At 45.6% G+C, this 21,020-nt stretch overlaps 1 protein-coding gene and 1 long non-coding RNA gene across 10 annotated transcripts in view; one reads left to right on the top strand and one right to left on the bottom strand.

Annotated features, from left to right (window-relative positions):
- UBE4B (ubiquitination factor E4B) overlaps positions 1-16,767 on the bottom strand; it is a 121,560-nt gene extending 104,793 nt beyond the window's left edge. For 2 of the 7 annotated variants that reach the window (XM_023258092.2, XM_019836116.3), the window contains exon 1: positions 16,049-16,762. In XM_023258092.2, coding sequence (XP_023113860.2) covers positions 16,049-16,072 — 24 coding nt within the window. In that variant the 5' untranslated portion in view covers positions 16,073-16,762. Of the gene's footprint in view, positions 1-16,048 lie in introns of all 7 variants that reach the window. The other 5 variants (XM_045035063.1, XM_023258089.2, XM_023258090.2 and 2 more) reach the window with 5 other exon arrangements.
- A 219-nt stretch (positions 16,768-16,986) lies between these two features.
- The window catches only part of LOC109502075, a 24,400-nt gene continuing 20,366 nt past the window's right edge, over positions 16,987-21,020 (top strand). For 2 of the 3 annotated variants that reach the window (XR_006583895.1, XR_006583894.1), the window contains exon 1: positions 17,039-17,292. This is a non-coding gene — a long non-coding RNA (uncharacterized LOC109502075). The other variant, XR_006583896.1, reaches the window with a different exon arrangement.

Genomic DNA, 21,020 nt, shown 5'->3' with positions numbered 1-21,020 from the left:
AAGTGTAAATTCTTCTGGAAGAGGATTCACGCGTTTCCTCTAATCTCTACCAAAGCTCTATATTCACAAGCACCCTGAATCCTAAAGCCGGTGTTCCAGAAGATCTATATACAACAGTGTCCAAGAAAGCGTGCCCTTTCGGGGAGAGAAAAATACTCATCTGGCCACTATGTGTCCATCAAGTTCTTGGTGTGAATAAAGATTTCCTTCCTAACGTGGACTGTTCGTGTTAACTTCCTCCTGCAGGTTATGCATCAGCCCCCTGCCAATGCTAACAAGCCCTTTTTAAAATCAGAAACGATGGAGCGCGTGGCTGGCTCAGGCAGTTAAGTGTCCGACTTCGGCTCAGGCCATGATCTCACCATTCGTGAGTTCGAGCCCCGCGTCGGGCTCTGTGCTGACAGTTCGGAGCCCGGAGCCTGCTTCGGATTCTGTGTCTCCCTCTCCCTCTGCTCACGCTCTGTCTCTCTCAAAAATAAATAAATGTTAAAAAAAATTTTAAAAGAAAAGAAAGAAATGATGCGGGGGCCTGGCTGGCTCAGTCAGTGCAGCCTGCGACTCTTGATCTGAGAGTCATGAGTTCAAGCCCCACGTTGGGTATGGAGCCTACTTAAAATAACAAAATTTTTTTTTTAATTTCTTAAATAAATAAATAAAATAAAAAAACAGTCACATTTTCACAGAACCCTCTTTTCCCAGGATAGGTGAATGTGCTTGTCACTATAGGTAACAACATCACACAAAAAAGATGAAGAGGTATCCCAAGGGACACCTCTACGAGCGTTTTCTGCCACATGGCATTCACTTAAAATTCTCCCACTCATAACCCATTCTAATCGTAAGATCTCAGGGCAAAAGACTGCTTTATTCACATTACCCTAGACCACAATTCACCAAACTTTCTTGAACGTGAGGACATCTGTACAAAGCAAAAACAAATGAACAAACCAGAGCCCTTCCAGATGACCCCCTCACCTGCCCCAAGTTGTCCTGGAGGGGAAAAAAAAAAACAAAAAACAATGTGGCACTTCTTTTGATGATACTCCATGGAAATGATATCTGATCTGTACTTATAAGTAAAAGATTAACTAATGTAAAAGGAAAAGGTTCATTAATTAATCATTATTCATCAAACACAAACATACACAGGCTGTCACACGTTAGCATCCTAAGACAAAAACGCCATAAACGATAATCTAAATATCAACTATACGTAACTGGTGTTCAAAGCTCAACGGGGGCTATCATTTTTTTTTAACTGGCCCACAAAATAATTATCGCCAAAGCAAAGTATAAATTCCCCTGGTAGATCTATATACAATATGGAAAAGGTGGCTGTTGGGGATTTTCTTTAATTTTTAGCATTTTTTCCCCATCATCTTGTCTCAAAAAAAAATTTACTGTCTGCTTTTTTCTGGTTGTTCATATCATTCACTACCCTAAACAGGACAATTTTATGAGTGAATCAAATCACACATAGAAAGTTCTACTGAATTGATTACAAAGGTTGCCAGATATTTTTAAATTTTCCACCAATTTTCATTTCTTTCTCAGAAATAGGTTTTCCCCATTAGGCCATCCATATCATACAGAACTTTTCTAGTTCTAACATGAAATGTACTTTATTATTTCTGAAAACTGATCATCTGTACATGATTATTTTTGGTCAGTCATATTACCTGACTGGCCAGCACAGATTAAGTATTTACAAAGAAACACTAACATTTTAAAAAACTAGGCTTTGGATGACATCTTTTTTTATTTAAAATTTTTTAAATGTTAAAAGCAACACGTGTTGCAGGGTTTTGGGGTTTTTTTTTCCTTTTTTTTTTTTTAAGTAGGCTCCACACCCCAACTGGAGCTTGAACTCACGACCCTGAGATCAAAAGTCACACACTCTACTAACTGAGCCTGCCAGGCACCCCATACAGTTTTAGTTTTAAAACAATGCATAGTTCCAAAAAGAAGTGTTTCTACTATAAACGTATGACCAAAATACATACCATACTGGGTATGTATCAAAAATCTTGATTCTTAAAAAAGTGAATCTGTTGGATGAAGTGAAATAAGTTATCCAAAGATTCCAAATCACATATACGTAGAAAATTGTTCAGCATCTCAAGAAACGTTATTAATGACATCGCACTACAGTCAGACACATACTAACATTTTCCCCATAAGGAAGTGAACATCTCTGTTTGTTGAGTATTCATATGGTCTTCTATAATCTTGGGACCGAGTCAGACTCTTCCCAGACATATATCCACCTGCACAGAGAAAGCCACGACAGAGCAGGACCAGCTACAGAACCGGCCTGGTGTCAAATGAAAACACAGGGCGTCTTGCTCAAAATGTATTAAGAATTACGGGGCGCCTGGGTGGCTCAGTCGGTTAAGGGGCCGACTTCGGCTCAGGTCATGATCTCACGGTCCGTGAGTTCGAGCCCCGCGTCGGGCCCTGTGCTGGCAGCTCAGAGCCTGAAGCTTGTTTCCGCTTCTGTGTCTCCCTCTCTCTGACCCTCCCCCGTTGATGCTCTGTCTCTCTCTGTCTCAAAAATAAATAAACATTAAAAAAAAAAAATGTATTAAGAATTCCGAGACAGCAGCAGGCGAAGCATGAAGCCAAGTATGCCTTAAACCATGTAACTGTAGGTCACATGCCCGTGACGTCCGCCCTGGTGACAAGTAAAGACACAGATCTGACAGAAGACCCTGACCTGATATGATTCTAGAAGAATGCCTGGCAGATTATAGGTACTCACTATGATCCGCCTGGAAATCCTAGGAGCTTGGCTCCCAAAAAGGCCCATGAAAACAAAGCGCTATCTCATTTAGTCAGAACATTTAATTAAATTACCATGACACTAGTACACGTCTAGAATCTATACCTAACACCGACAGGGCACAAAGGAACAATGTGCACTGGATACATTTCAGAGTTTAATTCGAAAGCTAATTAAGGGGTGCTCAGTCGGTTAAGTGTCCGACTCTCGATTTTCGCTCAGGTCCTGATCTCGCGGTTCCCGAGTTCAAGCCCCGCATCAGGTTCTGCGCTGACAGAGTGGAGCCTGCTTGGGATTCTCTCTCTCCCTCTCTCTCTGCCCACCCCCCGCTTGCGCTCTAAATAAAGAAATAAACATTTTAAAAAAAGAAGAAAAAGAAAGCTAAGTAAGTCAAGGCCCAGCACTTCTTAATGCCAGGACTCAAAGGACACCTCTCTTCTCAGCCTGACTACTGTCTTCAAAGAATTAGACAAGATGAAAAGATACAGCAGCTGGTGAGCAGTCAACACGATGACATCCAATTCAGAGATTCCTCCCCACCACCTCCCCAGCCCTGCAGGACCAGCAGGCCCTTCAGAAGACAAAGTCAGTCATCTGGTTTGGGTAGACTGCATCACCTCGGGTTTTATTTCTTACGTCTGGTTGTGACGTTTCCTCCCGAGACTCCTCAGGTCCTGTCTGCACAGCACCCCCCTGCTTTCAAACCTCCTGGCTCCACCTTCACCCCCAGGACCTTGAGGCCACCTGATCACTCCAGATTCTAGAAAAAGGGAGGAGAAGGCCCGACAGGTGACAAGAGAATCGCTTAATACTGAGTGAGGAGAGACTTCAGGAAGTGTAAGGGGTAGAGGGAGAAAATTCCAACCCAACCTTTCACACAAGCCAGGGCCTGTGCGCTAAGAGTAGCCAGTAACGTGCTGCCTGTTACGTTCTCGGCATTCTTACAGGCACACCTCGCTTTCCTGCACTCCCGCTTCCCTGCACTTTGCAGACACGACGTTTTTACAAATTGGTGGTTTGTGGCAACCCTGCATCGAGCAAGTCTCTCGGCGTCATTTTTCCAACAGCATTTGCTCACTTTGCCTCTCTGTGTCACATTTTGGTAATTCTCGCACCATTTCAAACATTTCATTATTGTTATAGTTGTTATGGGGAGCCATGAGCGGTGATTATGACTCACTGAGAGCTCAAATGATGGTGAGCATTTTTTTAGCGATAAGGTATTTTTAAATTAAGGTGATACATCTTTATGCTACATTTACATACATATAAATATACATTTAATGCTATTACACACCTAGCAGACTACAGTAAAGTGTAAACGTAACTTTTATATGCACGGAGAAACCAAAAAACGCACGTGACTTGCTTTATTCTGATATCTGCTCTATTAGAGTGGTCTGGAGTGAACCCTGCGGTATCTCGGGAGGTATGCTGTGCATGCAAAGGGTTTGTTAGATTGTTATATGGGCACCAACTGAAGTTCTAATTATGTACGGTTCAATCTGACTCCAAGAGAGAGAACTGATATGTCCCAGGAACCTACTCTGCCCAGGGCAGTGTGCTAGACTTTACATATGGCTGCAATTAATGTGAAGCACAGTGCCATGAGATAGGAATTCACACCCCGGCTTCACCAGCTGAAAGAGCTGAGGCCAGAAGGTACTTTGCCCAGCATCATCCAATTGGTGGGTTTGCTTAAAACCCACGTTTCTCTGACTCTGAATGACATTCTGTCGATAAGGTTTCTTCCGAGTGCCTCCCTTTAGCTAACGCAATTTCACGCAGCAGCAACAAAAAACGATTACGACACGAGAAATGGGAGTCATGAAAAGACAGCTTGTATTCAATTCCTGCATTGGACAAATATTTATTGCGGGCCACTTTGTGCCAAGCCCTGTGCTGAGAGCTGGATAAAAAACAGTGAAGGGCAGTCAGGAGCTTATGTTGCAATAGTTGGTCGGCTGGGCCAACAGACAATTCCAGCGCAGTGTGATTAGCGTCAGGAGAGAAGAGAGTTTCATGAAACACCTTTTTCTGTTGTCCCTGCTTCTCCCCGGGTCCTCCTCCTCCAGCTTCTGCTGACTCTCAGTGGTGCAGAGGGCTTGGGGGGGGGGGGGGGGGTGCATATCTGGCTATGTCTGGTACATTGTAAAACCTTTCAGATCAGCAAATACCCAGCCCTATCAGATTTTTCACCATCTCCAGTGTTTCCTCAGTGGTTCTAATAATGTCTACAATCGATTTCGAAAGAATGAATTTTCACAGAGTTTGCCCAGAGTAAGAAACAACTGAAACATGTATCCTCACCACAGAATTTTCTCAATGTCAAAATTCCTGACCATCGCTAAAGCCTGATTCGATCCTTCCTCCCAGAGCTTCTCGCTCTGACTTTCCCCAGTCAGCAGTAAGTGCCCCCTGACGGCAGTCCCTTTCCGTAAATATCTACGGGAGCACTTGAACTCTAGCTGCCTGTGTCCCTGTCTCCCCACTGGAGTGTGAGCTCGCTGAAGCAAAAGACTGGGTCTTAATCATATTCGAGGCAGTATCTCTACTTGTGTATCCCTCAGTATCTAGTAAATATCCCACCTATACCTGTTGAAAGTAAACAAAGGGAATTAACGATATTTTACCATCTACATATCTGCCACTCTTATTTTTTTATTAAAGCTTTTAAAAATTAACTATAATACGATCTAGTGTTCCTCTGACTACGGTTCAAGATTGATATGTGAAACTCTTCAGGTCCAAAACACCCTGCTAGGGATAATACACAAAATCTCACCTCTGTGCCTCCACTTCCTACTTCAGGGAAAGAAAGGAACTGAGTAAATACTGAATAAATAAAGCGATTGGTGATTATAACCGAGAACGGTAAAAGATAAAATTAAAAAAAAAATTTTAACATTTATTTATTATTGAGAGACAGAGAGACCCAGAGCGTGAGCAGGGGAGGGGCGGGGGGAGACACAGAATCCAAAGCAGGCTCCAGGCTCTGAGCTGTCAGCACAGAGCCTGACGCGGGGCTCGAACTCACAAACTGCGAGATCATGACCTGAGCTGAAGTTGGTCGCCCAAGCAACCGAGCCACCCAGGTGCCCCAAACATAAAATTTTTAAAGACAGGCTCACCAAATATTTTCTTCCCACTTCTTCAACCCATGACGTCTACCATCTTCCTCAGCCCATCCCTAAAGCCTATGCCTCACTCTTGAGCTCTCTATTCTCTCCTCCCATTCTCCCATTCCCTCTTGAACCTATTCACCAGCAATGAAACTGGTCCCGTCAAAGTCACCAATGACTTCCACGTTGCCAAGATCTGGTCCTCCACTAACTTACTTTATTGACATTAAACAGAGTTGAACACTCCCCTCTTCTCCTGGATGCCAGGACTGCATGCTCTCTTGACCTTCCTCTGACCTCAGGGGCTGTCCCCTATCAGTCCTTTTCCGGGTCCCGTTTATCTCCTCTCCACCTCTAAATGCTGGAGCAGCTCAAGGCTCAGCCCTCTCACCTCCTCTCTTCTCCATTTATGTTCACTCCCCAGGTAATCTGTCCATTCTCATGATTTTAATACGGACACATCCTGATTGGTATCCCCAACTCCAACCTCCTTCTTGGGCTGCAAACCCAACATATGTCAACAAGCAACTTAACATCTCTACGTGGAAAACTGATAAACAATAAAATCATAATACGACTGAAACACAACTTAGTTTCTCCCTCCAATCTTCTTTCAATTTTCCTCATTTCAGTACACAACAACCCCATTTTTCAAGGTGTGTAGGTTAAGACTCTTGATATGACTATGGTAGAGATTGCTAGTTGCCTCCTAATTACACATTCAGCCAACATTTGGTTGTGGCCACGTGACTAAGTTCTGGCCAAGAAGGTATAAGCAGTCACGCATGATACTTTGGGATCACGTCCTTAAGGGATAGGAACACGCTCTTTCCCCCTTTAGTCCCCAAGTACTGGAATGCAGACGTGCGCATAGATGCTGGAGCCGCCATACTGGACTACGAGCCAGAAGCATCATACTGAGGACAGAGTACGAAACAAAATGAGTCTGGCTCCCTAGTAATCATGAAATTACTAAACCAGCTTCTCAACCACCTACTCAGATTTTTACTTGACAGAAAAATAAGCTTCTATCTTGTTTAAGCCATTATTATTTTGGATCTCTGGGCTGCAGCAGCCAAACCAATATCCTAACTAAGGCACAGAATTTGGAATCTGGAAGTAATCAACCTAAATAGACTATAAATATGTGGCAATGGCTTGGAGGTCAGCAAGGGCACAGATATTGCAGGATAGGAGGTTGGTAACTCTTAGTAGAGCACAACAAAATATTTGGTAAAACCTGTGACATCTTCGAAAATCGGCTGCATGCCAATATGGCTGATAATTCTAGGGAAACTGGTCGAACAATTCACAATTTGGGTGCTTATTGGCTTCTTGCTACTTTCTAAGCAAGAAGTCCCACAAGAATGAGACAGATTCAAGCTACAAGTTGCTGATCTGCATGCAGAGATAAAAGGGAATATGGGTCTGCCTAAGGTATGTCTACGGCCTACAGTCAAAACTACTCAGTCTGGTAGTTCGGGGGCTAAAGCAGGTTGAAAAAGCCAACTCCTTCAGTATCCAGCAGGAAACAAGCAGGAGAAACTGTTCATCCCCAGGAAGGGGACGTTCTCCAATGACCTGTCCCCCGAGGAAAACACATATTGAAAAACCACCACAGAGGGCAAGGGACAAGGGAGTTCCTCCAAGAGAGCAGACCAAGGGCTGCTAAATGGGCAGTCAGGAACTCCTACCACTGCCAAGGCAGAAGTCCTCACCACGTGGCCTGCCAAGAGCTAACAATGGCTACGAACCGGTGAAGGGTCCGTACTTCCCGTGCTTCCCGTTTCTGACCTGGAGTTTTATTTCCATCATCCGAACCGACTCAATCAGAGTCCATAACTGGGGGGGGGGTGAGGGGAGGCAGTAGACATCTTGTATTCAATCTAAAGGTTCTTGGACTGTATATGAAGCAGCCAGAGGTTCTGGGCTCAGAAGCTTACTGAGGGCTGTCTCCTTTGGAAAGGTGCGGTGTGTGTGTGTGTTCAAGATTTGGGAAGAAGGGTCTGGAAAGAATGGCCTGCACTGTTCTCCCCTTCTAACATAAGAGAACTTTTAGGTGAACACACAGCTACCCAGCAGAACCTGTATTTCTCACTTCCCAGCAAGGAGCTGTGGCCATGTGACTGAGGCCGGTCACACGCAATCAGCTGTGGCCAATGGGCGGTGGGGGAGGCTGAGCAGAAGTGATCGTGCAGCTTCCAGGCTGTGCCATTCAAGAGAAGGAATGGGACTCCCTGCCCCTCTCCTCTTCCCTCTGCTAGGACGCACACACGCACAGACCAAAAGATGGAACCCTATGTTAGGCAAATTGGTACAATGAGACAGTAGGCACCTGGGCCGCTAATGAACATCAAGCTGCCTCAGCAGCCCCGGCCTCCTCCCCAGACTCCCATTTGGAGAGAAATAAACATCGATCTGGTGTACCAAGCTGCTATTTCAGGTCTCTGTTACAACAGTCTGCCCAATGATATCCTGACTCACCCGGCCACTCTCGACTCCGCTCTCACGCCCCACGTCCACCCCATCACTCAGTTCTCGGGGCTCCACCCACAAGATATGTGACAAGCCACTTCTTCACACTCACCCTGTCCTGGGATTCCTGTGATGGCCCAACTTTCTCTCTGTTTCCATTTTCTCTCTATGTCAATGCACTTATCAGCATACGATTCCAGGGTGCCTGGGTGGCTCAGTTGGCTAAGCGTCCAACTTTGGCTCAGGTCGTGATCTTGCGGTTTGTGAGTTCAAGCCCCACATCGGGCTCTGTGCTGACAGCTCTGAGCCTGGAGTCTGTTTCGGATTCTGTGTCTCCCTCTCTCTCTGCCCCTAACCCACTTGCATTCTGTCTCTGTCTCTCTCAAAAATAAACACTAAAAAAAAAAACAAAAAACCAGCATACAATTCTTTTAAAACATAAATCAGGGGCACCTGGGTGGCTGGCTCAGTCACCCAGGTTGAGCAGTCTGACTCTTGATTTGGCTTAAGTCATGATCCCAGAGTCATGGGATCAAGCCCCAAGTCGCCTGCTTGAGATTCTCTCTCCCCTTCTGCCCCTCTCCTGCTCATGTGTGCTCTCTCTAAAAATCATACATATTTTTTTTTAAATAACAAATATTTGGGGCGTCTGGGTGGCTCAGTCAGTTAAGCAACTGACTTTTGCTCAGGTCATGATCTCATAGTTCATGGGTTTGAGCCCTGTGTCAGGCTCTGAGTTGACAGCTCAGAACCTGGAGCCTGCTTCGGATTCTGTGTCTCCTTCTCTCTCTGTTCCTCCCCTGCTTGTTCTCTGTCTCTGTCTCTCAAAAATAAATAAATGTTAAAAAAAATTTTAATAACAAATATTTGTTTTAAATAAATATATATATTTTTAATAAATAAAAAAATAAAATATAAATCAGAATGAAGCACCTGGTTGGCTCAGTTGGTGGAGCATGTAACTCCTGATCTCGGGGTCATGAGTTCTAGCCCCACAATGGACACAGAGATTAGTTTAAAAAAATAAAATTAGGGGCGCCTGGGTGGCTCAGTCGGTTAAGCGTCTGACTTCGGCTCAGGTCATGATCTCGAGGTTCATGAGTTCAAGCCCCGCGTCAGGCTCTGTGCTGACAACTCAGAGCCTGGAGCCTGTTTCAGATTCTGTGTCTCCCTCTCTCTCTCTGACTCTCCTCCATACATGCTCTGTCTCTGTCTCAAAAATAAATAAACGTGAAAAAAAAATTTTTTTTTAATTAAATAAAGTAAAAAAAAACAAAAAACAACCCTAAGTCATAATGTAAGACCCATGAAGGCAGGGAATTCTGCCTATATTTTTCACTGTGTATATCCTCATGTTCTAGAGCAATACTGGGCATATATCATATTCCACCAGATTTAAGACGTCACTGATTGTAAGCTGCACTATTATTTTTTGCACCGCCAAGAAAAAAAAAAGTACTGCCCATTAAACCACGACAAAATGACTTAACAGACCGGGATAGAGTCGTAAACAGTCGCACCAGCCTCCCATTGCTTTGAAATTTCTTTTGGAGGGAGGTGCAGGGTCTCCCACCTTCAGCTGCATTGCCTAGGTGTGCAAGGCAATCCTTCTCACTGTACGTTCAACTTCAAAATGTGGCACAGCTTCACAAACCTATGGGCTGCCGCCTCTCTAAAGCTCCCTAACGGCCTTGGTTGGGGCTCTGCGATAAAATACAGGATCGTGGTCATTCCTCCCACAGCAAACATTTTCTTTACTCCTGTATTGACACCCCACAGATGTTGCCATTCCTCTCTGCATACAAAGTAACATTTGCTTTTACTGCTGATCAAAGTGTGAGTTTGGGGAAGGCATTTAAAATGGCAACTAAATTTGACTGCCCATAGCACTCAACTGAAGGGGCAGTAACATAAACAGGTACGACCAGGTTTGCACATAAACAGGAAATGACGACTGTGTCACACCTGCCACCTGGCCGACACAGGTCATACCATCAGAAGAAGCATCCCAGTTTCAAAGACGTTAAAACGTGAAGGGGAACAAAAAGGGGGTAGGGAGGGCATCTCACGGTTGACTCAGCCCCACGTGTAAGGACTCAAATTTATGCTGTTAGAATGACTGACGACTTCTGCTACCGGGCCCTAGCTCAGCAGGCTCTAGCCACACTGTGCCTCCTTGCCGTGCTGGGAGCAGACCAAGGATGTGCCCCCCTGGTTCTCCCCCAGATGGCTCCCTATCATCCCTAAAAATTTTTTTTAACTTTTTAAATGTTTATTTATTTTTGAGACAGAGTGTTAGCGAGGAAAGGCAGAGAGAGAGAGAGAGGGAGACACTGAATCCAAAGCAGGCTCCAGGCTCTGAGCTGGCAGCACAGAGCCCGACGCGGGGCCCAAACTCGGGAACAGGGAGATCATGACCTGAGCCAGAGTCGGACGCTCAACCGACTGAGCCGCCCAAGAGCCCCATGTCATCCCTAAAATTTCTATTCAAAAGCCACCTCCTAAAACTGCACACGCTCCACATCCCCACTACTCTCCACCCCTTTTGCCCATTTGGTTTCTCTTCATAGGCTCATCGCCAAATGACATCCCCTGTGGAACCAGCTGTCTATGATGTTTCCTCCCACCGGAAGGAAGTTCCATCCAGGCAGGGCTCTTGTGGTGTCTACCACGCGGCAAGTAAACAGTAAATACGGTTCAATGAGCTGCTTTCGGGAAGACACCTCCACCTAGACATACCGTAAGCACCTTGTGGGAAAAGGCACTCTGTGCCAAGCAAAGGCCCGAAGACCCAAGAGCCTCCCGTCAGAAGTCTTTCTGTCTTCTTCCCCTCCGAGAACACAGGGGCATTTTGACGAGCTCCACTCTTAGCAATAACTGGGGCAATAACTCAAAAGGGACAGTTAAAATGCTGTAAAGATCACAAACTTGCTCAGATTATTTCTGTGTTGGAGGTAGTTTAGTAAAGGAATTGGGAACTCTGGAATCAGGGGGCGCCTGGGTGGCTCAGTCAGTTAAGCGTCTGTCTTGGGCTCAGGTCATGAACTCGTGGTTCATGGGTTCGAGCCCTGCGTCGGGCTTTGTGCTGACAGCGCCCGCTTTGGATTCTCTGTCTCCCTCTCTCTTTCTGTCCCTCCATGGCTATTGTACTCTATCTCTCAAAAATAAATAAACAAACATTAAAAAAAAAAAAAAAAAAAAAAAAAAAAAAGAACGCTGGAATCAGACCCTGAATTAGAAATCCAGGGTTCTGCCACTTCTTAGCTCTATGTTTTTCAGCAAGTTACTGAATTTCTACTAGTCTCAACTTCCTTATCTGTAAAATGGGGTGACATTACCACCCTTGCTGAGCAGGTTAAGTGCTTAGCACATATTAAGCACTGAATAAATGTTAGCTGATACCATAACCATTCTCTGTCCCTTGATTAAGATGAACAAAAAGAGTGGAGAAGGGACCCGGGAGGCTACATCCACTTTCCTCCCAGGCTTGAGGAAGAATCCTCATTATAAAGTGAGTGGCAGCAATGATCTATTGTGGGGGAAAAGTAAGCTTAGGTTCTGAGGCCTGTTACAAAGAAAGAAAAGATCAAAGAGACAGAGATGTCAGAGTAGAAAGGCCGGGGTGGGGGTCTCTCTATGTTGACTCATCTTTCAATGGTCCAAATACCTGTTTGCTCCTTGTCTGGAATTCCTTAGCCCCCCCCCCCCCCCATCCATCCTTCTCTCAAGCCAGAAGCCAAAGAATCAGCTTCTTCTCTCCTCCCCCACCCCCGCCTCCTTTCTATCAATCCGATCACTGCAACTCCAAGTGCGTTAACTTAGATCCTCAGCATTTCTGGGGTCTGCCCTCCTCCACCCCCACTGCCAATGCCTCCCTTCGACTCCCACTCCTCACTGCTAGACAGCGACACCAGCCTCCTCGTCTGGCCCCCCGGCCTGCGGCCACCTTCTTCCAACCCACTTTTACACCCCTTGCCAGTTATCCTTCTAACCTCTTACCATTTCTCAAAGGCTTCTTGCAGTCTTAACTGCGGAAGTTCAAGCTCCTAGGTACTTCTGAAAACCCTCCAAGATCTGGTGCTGGGCCACCTGCAACCATGTGCCCTACCCCCCCCCCCCCCCCCCAGCAAACTCCTGTCCCCAGTCCCACTACTGCTCACTTTTTTCCTGGGCTCCCCAGTCTCCCTGCCATTGCCTGGCAACCACTGCTCAGCCTTCAGCATCACCTTATCCCGCAAGTCTTCACTACTACACTGCCCTAGCAGGGGTCCCTTCTTGTTTTTCTTGACGCCTTGTGCATCCCTCCACACCAGTACTTAGCGCCCTGCACGGTCACTGCTAGATTCCTACTTATCTCTACCTCCATCCCCATCCCCCAGTTAAATCCTAGCTTCTTCCAGAAAAACGACTGTCTTGTTTTCTTTCCTAACGTACCTAATGCATCTCTGGGAATACACGGCATCTTTAAAAAAAAAAAAAAATGTTTCCTGAGTGAACCATTTTGGAGGTGCGTGATAAAAAGAGTCAGTACCAAAAAGACTATCAACTCGATGAATGCGTTCATGAGAAACAACACTTCTACAGAAAAACTACGTAGATCAAGCATGTTAGTAGGGTACGTATATGGAAGCTGCAGTGACTTTATTGCCTGTTGTTAGGCAATAAAATGTAGCAGAAAGAGCTTTCAGATCGGGCACCTCGAGTCCGAATTCCAACTCTGTCACCGTCGAAGCCAGGTCACTACGGACAAGTCAGTTAACCTAAATCTCAGCTGCCCTACCTGTAAAATAAGGAAAAGGTAAGGACTGCTTGACGGCGCGGCTTTGTTTTGTTTTTGTTTTTTGAGAAAGAGAGCCAGGGAGAGAGAGACAGAGACAGAATCCCAAGCAGGCTCTGCACTGACAGAACGGGGGTCGAACTCACGAACCATGAGATCATGACCTGAGCCGAGATGAAGAGTGGGACACTTAAGGGACTGAGCCACCCGGGCGCCCCTTGGTCACACTGTTTTATTTAATGAGACGGTGTCTGTCAAGTGCCTGGCACTGAGCAGGCTTCTAAGGCTGTTAATAAACGCCGGTCCCTTTCCACCCAAAGAACACTGCTAAAAAGTGCACGGTCACATATTCTGCATTTGGGAAGGAAGACTTACTTACCCCTCTTCCAAAACCTTGACCACACCCTAACTATCCCAGCCAGCCATCCATCTTGAAGATGAACTAGGTCATAAAGAAGATTTAGCAACCCCCTCCCCCAAAAAAAGAATGAAAGAAAAGGAAAAAGCAAATCATCTCAATGCAACTTCATCACTATAGTTGAACACAGTTTAAAATACCTGCCCTGCCCTACTCATAGCATCATCTTGGCATACGGAAAACAAGTCTGGGTAGTGTACATACGGAATGTAATGTAAATAATGAAGCCTTGGAATGTAGGTTCCTGAAGGGAATGAACTTAGTCACGGATCTACTCCATAGAGCAGTGAACTCACTGTAACGTGCTACATAAACAATAAACAGCAAGGAAGTTAAAGACAGGCTGTACTTAGCACAAGAGAAGAAAGGGGTAAGAATTCCAGCTGATCTATGAGAGGGACCAGAAAGTACCCATAATGTAAAATCCGAAGCTTCCAGGCTGGTTATATCAACCTCTATTTTCCAGACTGTATTCTCACACATTTCCATTTTGTTAAGATATAAAACTCTGCCTTACCTGATTTCCTAATTCAGCCTGAAAGATCACTGTCTTACCTGTTTTCACCCTGAGATGTATGTTTGAATTTTCAGCAATATAAATGTATTACTTTCTATACTTTCTAACATTCAAATGAATGTCCCCTATCATATCTGTGACAAGAGTTTCCACCAAGAGAGTAACAATACAAGGCAAAAATTCTGGAAATGTCTTGAGACATTGTTCACTTAATCCCAGAATTAAGGAAATGGATTAACAACAACAACAAAAAAGAAACTTAAGATTTTTTTCTCCCCAAAAAACTTGGTTCTAGCTTCCACTGAGATTATATGAACAGCTACCGAACGGTTCCTCTGCGTTCAGGCCACCTAACTGTCGAATATAACTTTATGTTGATTTAATATTAGTAAATTTAAGTTTTCACATTTATTTCAATATTCTTTTGAACCTGAAAAATGCTTTTCTGATCTCCTCCCACAATGATTACATTTGTTCCTCTGTGGTCACAAAAAAGTTACAACTTCCTCAAGAACTGGGTAAAGTGGAGTACCACCGTTCAGATTATACGGTGCTTCATTTGTTTGAAAACAATTTCTTGGTGAAATCTCCAGTATGACGATTTAGAGAACGTCACGAAAAAAATAATTTCGGGAAGCAAAGGACTACTAAAAACATAAACGTTCTGCCTTAAGAGACATTACCCATCAACATTGATGTTAAAGAAAGGGGACACGGGAGGGGTGGTAAAAATTACCTAAAACAGAGTGCCCCTAAGGGATCTCTTGAGAGTTACCACCCCAAGGAAGGAAACTGTTCAATATTCTTCTAATTTTAGTTACGATTACATTCCTGACGTATTTGAGAAAATAGAGTCAGTAACACAGAATGAGCCATCCTGACTTTCCAAACAGCCCAGGAGCATGACCCACAAAATTGTTTGTTTTCGTTCCTAGCTGACACTTGAACTCACCTCTTGCATGCTGCATCCCTGGAGAACTGTAGTCCCTAACTAAATATATTGACTACGCCAGCTGAAACTAAAGCATGTATGTCTTATAGCACAGCCCACCTGATGGATAGCTACTTTCGCTGTAGGAAAAGTGTTAGACGAACTAGTGAAAGAAACGAGGAGGTATGCTGAAGAGAGGGAGGCCAGCAGGGATCCTGAAGGGGAAGCTCCCAATTTGTAAAAAGGAAGGGATCAAAGTCAGTAGGATCACAGAAAAGTCCTGGTACCCCAATTGCCACCGTTTTTAGGACAACCTTATGAAATGATCTCTAAAACATCAAGAAAGGGATCTGTAAGACTCCTCCTTCCATTTGCTTCCTGCACAGAACCCAAGTTAGAAGGGGCCAAAAACTGGAGAAAGGCAGAATGAAAGAGAAGTGCGCCAGAGGTCACTAGTACCTGTTAAATTGCAGAATTTAACTGGAATTCACTGAGCTTTTTAGATGTATATTTTGTTAAATACCAAAGAATCTGTCCGTAGGCCACCCCCCAAACACAGACGTCGGTTTAATCAACTTATGCAATGCAACAGCCACACACACCTGGGATTTCAAATACTGCCTTTCAAAACACACACCCAGACATTCTAATTCCACCCAAAATTATTTTTTTTTTAATCTCTGCAGTGAGGCGCGCGTGCACGCACACATTAACTTGATGTAAATGTAGCCTTTCTTGCCTAAACACCCCGAGGAAAAGAATAAACGCCTCGACGTGCTCTCCTCTTCTTCAGACCCTAAAAGCCTCGAAAAGCAGCAAATGGAGTTCAGAATGAAGAAAGAGAGCAAGATAATACAGGAGAACACAACCAGAGACCCACTCAGGGACCCGTTTTATTCTTGGAAAATGTCATCTCCATTCCTTCCCCAAGCCCAAAGGCCAGGCACCACTGGCGCAATACCTTCCTTGTCCAAAGCGCCAAAGAGTTGCCAACTAATCTCCCAAGGTGTCCCCCAACCTCCTCACCTCATCAGCGCTCAGCTCCTCCATCGCTTTTCTCTTAATGGTGAAAGGCGTTAGGGAGAGATCCTTCTGTTCTTGTGACCAGGGCGGGAGGAGGGTGGAAGGTGTCTATCGGGCTGTCTGGTCCCCCGAATGGGGGAGGTTTCAGAATTGCATAGTCAGAGGTTAAAAAATAAGAACACGAGAGGCACTGAACCGCCCTGGCGTCGGTCACTCCAATCGCCCCAGAGACTCCTACAGCCGCTTGTGCCCCGAGGAGCCTCCTTTGGCCGCCACTGCTGCTGCTACAGGGTTATCTTAAGGCGCCACTATTGCCCTCTGCTTCCCAGGTTACCCGGACCAGGGACTCGGGTCTCCAGCTCGTCTCGTGCCCTGAGCCTGCTGTGTCTTCGCGGTGGTGGCACGGCAGGTGTGCTTCCTCCAGCAGATCCCGCTCTCCTTCCTACCCTTTGCCCCTGGCGGGAACTGTTGGACTGCAGAACGGATGCCCCGAGGTAAGGCGACCCCAGAGCCGCCGAGGCAGAGCCCAGCACTGAAGAGGGAAGCCCCTCCCCTCCCAAAGCAGGCCGGCCACGCCCCGCCTCCACGCCGGAGCCCGGGCAGGGGGGAGGGGGAGGACGGGACTCGCGATGCTCTGGACGGAAGAGTAAATCCTCCTACCCCTCCACCCCTACTCTTACCCCCTCGCCCCACCAAGTATTATTCATCAAAACAACAGGGCGGCCATCTTTGAAAGGGATCACGTGACCCCCGCCAGGGAGGCGGGGCTTCTGGCCCCAGGACGAGGCAGCCAATGGGCCGCGGGCGTCGCGCCGCCGATTTCCTCTCGCCGGCGTCTCCTCCCGCTCCCGCCCCACCCCCTCCCCCCGCAGCAGTCCCGGAGGGGGAGGGGCGAGCGGGGGCTAAGGGCGGGCGGCGCGCGGGGGGCGGGGCGGGGCGGTGCCATGGCGACGGCGCGGGGGTGGCCGGCGCGGCGGGCGGGTCCAGGTAGGCTCCCGGGAGGGCCGGGCTGGCGGGAAGCCGGGCGTGGAGGGGACGGGGGCCTGCGCCGCGACCCCGCCGCGCTGCCGTTGTTCCCAGGCGATTGCTGTTTCGCGGCTCGGCGATGCAGACCACGTAAAGGACAACGGAAAACGTCTCCCCGCTGGGGCCGGTTCTGTAACGTATTGAGCGCTCACGTTCTGAAAAAAACCTTTGGAGCCTCTTCTACCTCCGCCGAGAAAGCCCATCTGGAAGGAAACTCTAAAGTACAACTTCTATTTATTTGGCTTTTGCCTTTTAGAGAGTTTCTGCTTTGGTTTGTTTTTAGGGTTTTTTTTTTAGCATGTTCCAAAGTGACGGTAAAATTTGAGAGTATAAATGATAGACCCAGAAAATCTCAAAGTGCTTGCACAGACATGAGAAAAGCTTTTGCTGTCAAAGAAAAGAAAGCATCCTTACTTGCACAAGAATACCATTTTTTAATCGAGATAGGCAATTATTAAAATCCTATTAGTTTTAGATGTACAACATAAGGTTTTGTGGGTTGGGGGGGGGGCTGTGTTGTAAGTTTTTATTTAAGTTACGGTTAGTTCAGGAGCGCCTGGGTGGCTCGGTTGGTTGAGCATCTGACTTGATTGCGGCTCAGGTCATGATCTCAAGGTTGTGGGATCGAGCCCCATGTCGGCCTCCATGCCGAGTGTGGATCCTGCTTAGGATTCCCTCTCTCCCCCTGCCCTTCTCCCCAGCTCATTCTCTTTCTCTCTCTCAAAAAAAAAAAGGATTCCAGTTATTTCACATACAGTGTAATATTAGTTTCAGGTACACAATCTAGTGATTCAGCACTTGCATATAACACCCAGGGCTCATGATACAAAGTACATTCCTTGATTCCCATCACCTATTTCACCTACCCTCCACCCACCTGCCCTCTGGTAACTATCAGTTTGTTCTCCAGTTAAGAGTCTGCTTCTTGGTTTGCCTTTCTCTCTCTCTTTTTTTTTTCCTTCTCTTTGCTCATTTGTTTTGTTTCTTAAATTCCAAATATGCTTGAAATCATACAGTATTTGTCTTTCTCTAACCCACTTATTTCATTTAACATAATACTCTATACCTCCATCCATGTCCTTACAAATGGCAAGATTCCATTCTTTTTCATGGCTGAGTAATATTCCATTCCATTCCTCTTCTTTATCCATTCATCATTCCATGGACACGGGCTATTTCCATACATTCCATGGACACGGGCTATTTCCATAATTTGACCATTGTCTATAATGCTGCTATGAACTTCACGTTTCCCTTTGAGTTAATATTTTTGTATTCTTTGCGTAAATACCCAGTAGTGCAGTTGCTGGATCAGAGGCTAGTTCTGTTTTTAACTTTTTGAGGAACCCCCCATTCTTTTTTCCACACCGCCTGCTCCAGGTAGCATTCCTGCGAGCAGTGAAAGAGGGTTACAGTATAATGATTTGATATATGTATATTTTGCAAAATAATTACCGAGATAGTTAACATCTGTCACCACACATATAGTTACAGTATTTTTCTTGTGATGAGAACTTTTAAGAATGATTGTCTTCGTTGGGGCACCTGAGCGGCTCAGTCGGTTAAGTGTCCAACTTCGTCTCGGGTCGTGATCTCACGGTTCGTGAGTTCGAGCCCCGCGTCGGGCTCTGTACTGACAGCTCAGAGCCCGGAGCTTGCTAAAGATTCTGTGTCTCCCTTTCTCTCTGCCCCTCCCCTGCTCACGTTCTGTCTGTCTGTCTGTTTCTCTCAAAAATAAATAAACATTAAAAAAAAATTTTTTTAAGAATTATTGTCTTAGCAATTTTCTTTTTTAATGTTTATTTTATTTATTTATTTTGAGAGAGGAGGGGAGGGGCAGAGAAAGAGGGAGACAGAGAATCCCAAGCAGGCTGTGCACTGTCAGCACAGAGCCCGATGCAGGGCTTGATCCTACCAAATGTGAGTCTGACACTTAACCAACTGAGCCATCCAGGCACCCCGGCAATTCTCAATACAATATATAATGCAGTATTTTATACATATGTATGGCAAATCTATAATACAGTATTGTTAACTGTAGTCCCATGCTGTACGTTAAATCCCCAGGACTTACAACTGGGAGTTTGTACCTTTTGACCGCCTGACCCATTTCGCTCACCCCTACCCCACTCTGTCAATCGCCGATCTGTTCTCTGAAGTATACAAATATTTTGTAATGTAGAAATCTAAACTGAGCATTCAATGTAGCAGTATCATAAAATTCTAGATTCTGCCACATCCCGAAGAATACACTTTGTTGGATGGTTTACTAAACCATAATCTTAAAGATTGTATTCTCGAATTAGAAGAATTTCAATTTTTCCCCCTTTGGTACTTGCTTAGAATAGTAAGCCGACAGCTAGATATGCGAGGAATTTGTGAGTAAAATGAGACCACTACTGGCTTTGCAAATTATCTGCTCTCCAGGAAAGGAATTCCGGGTAAGCCAGAATTTGGACTCCGGGTGACATTGATGTTAATATATTCACTTCTCGCTCCTTATTTTCAACATCCTTATTGTGATATAATTCACACACCATACAATTCACTCATTTAAAGTATGCAGAGGTCAGTGTATTCACGGTTGTACGACCATCACTAATTCCAGAACAATTTCATCACCCCAAAAAGAGACCACATACCTATGAGCAGGTCACTTCCCACTCTCCCCTCTCCTCCCTGGGGGCAACCCAGTAACCTGCCTTCTGTCTCTGAATTTTCCTGTTCTGGACACATCAGTGGAATCCTACATTATGTGCCCTTATGTGTCTAGTTGCTTTCTTTTTAAAAAAAAATTGTTTCTAATGTTTATTTATTTTGAGACAGAGTACAAGTGGGGGAAGGGCAGAGAGAGAGAGAGAGGGAGACACAGAATCGGAAACAGGCTCCAGGCTCTGAGCTGTCAGCACAGAGCCTGATGCGGGGCTTGAACCCACAAACTGTGAGACCACGACCTGAGCCGAAGTCGGACGCTTAACTGACTGAGCCAGCCGGGCACCCCTAGTGTTTATTTCTTGTGAGAAAAAGAGAGACAGAGTGTGAGCAGAGGAGGAGCAGAGAGAGAAGGAGACACAGAATCCCAAGCAGGCTCCAGGCTCCGAAGCTCTGAACTGTGAGCACAGAGCCCAATTTGGGGCTTGAACTCACAAACAGCAAGGTCATGACCTGAGCCGAAGTCGGATACTTAGCCAATTGAACCACTGAGGCACCCCTTCTTTTTTTTTGTTTTTTAATGTTTACTTATTTTGAGAGAGAGAGTACACAAGTGGGGGGAGAGGGGCAGAGAGAAAGAGGGAGGGTGAGAGAAAGAGGGAGGGTGAGAGAGAGAGAGAGAGAGAGAGGGAGAGAATCTCAAGCAGGCTCCACACTGTCAGTGCAGAGCCAGACCCAGAGCTGGATCCCATGAACTGCGAGATCATGACCTGAGCCAAAATCAAGAGTCGGATGCTTAACCAACTGAGCCACCCAAGCACCCTCTTATCATTTTCTTAGTAACCTCTTTTCTCTAGACACTTTATTGTAAGAATACGGTTTATGATACACATAACACGCAAAATATATATTTATCAACATTTATATTATCAGGAAGGCTTCTGATTGAGTAGGCTATTAATAGTCCAGTTTTTGAGGAGTCAAAAGTTATACATGAAATTAAAATTTTTTTATGTTTATTTATTTTTGAGGGGGGGTGCAAAGAGAAGGGGGGGCAGAGGGTCTCAAGCGGGCTCCACGCTGACAGCAGAGAAGCCCTATGTGGGGCTGGAACTCACAAACCACAAGATCGTGACCCAAGCTGAAGTTGGATGCTTAACCGACTTAGCCCCCCAGATACCCCCAAAAGTTATACATGAAATTTAGACCTGGGGTGGGGGGGGTGGGTACCCCAAAACCACTCTGTTGTTCCAGAGCCCACTGTAATACCATCACTTTGGGGATGTTCAGTCCATAA

This window comes from Felis catus, chromosome C1, assembly GCF_018350175.1.
Source record: "Felis catus isolate Fca126 chromosome C1, F.catus_Fca126_mat1.0, whole genome shotgun sequence".
In the NCBI taxonomy this organism is placed as follows: Eukaryota; Metazoa; Chordata; class Mammalia; order Carnivora; family Felidae; genus Felis; species Felis catus.
This window is presented reverse-complemented; position numbering and strand designations above follow the sequence as displayed.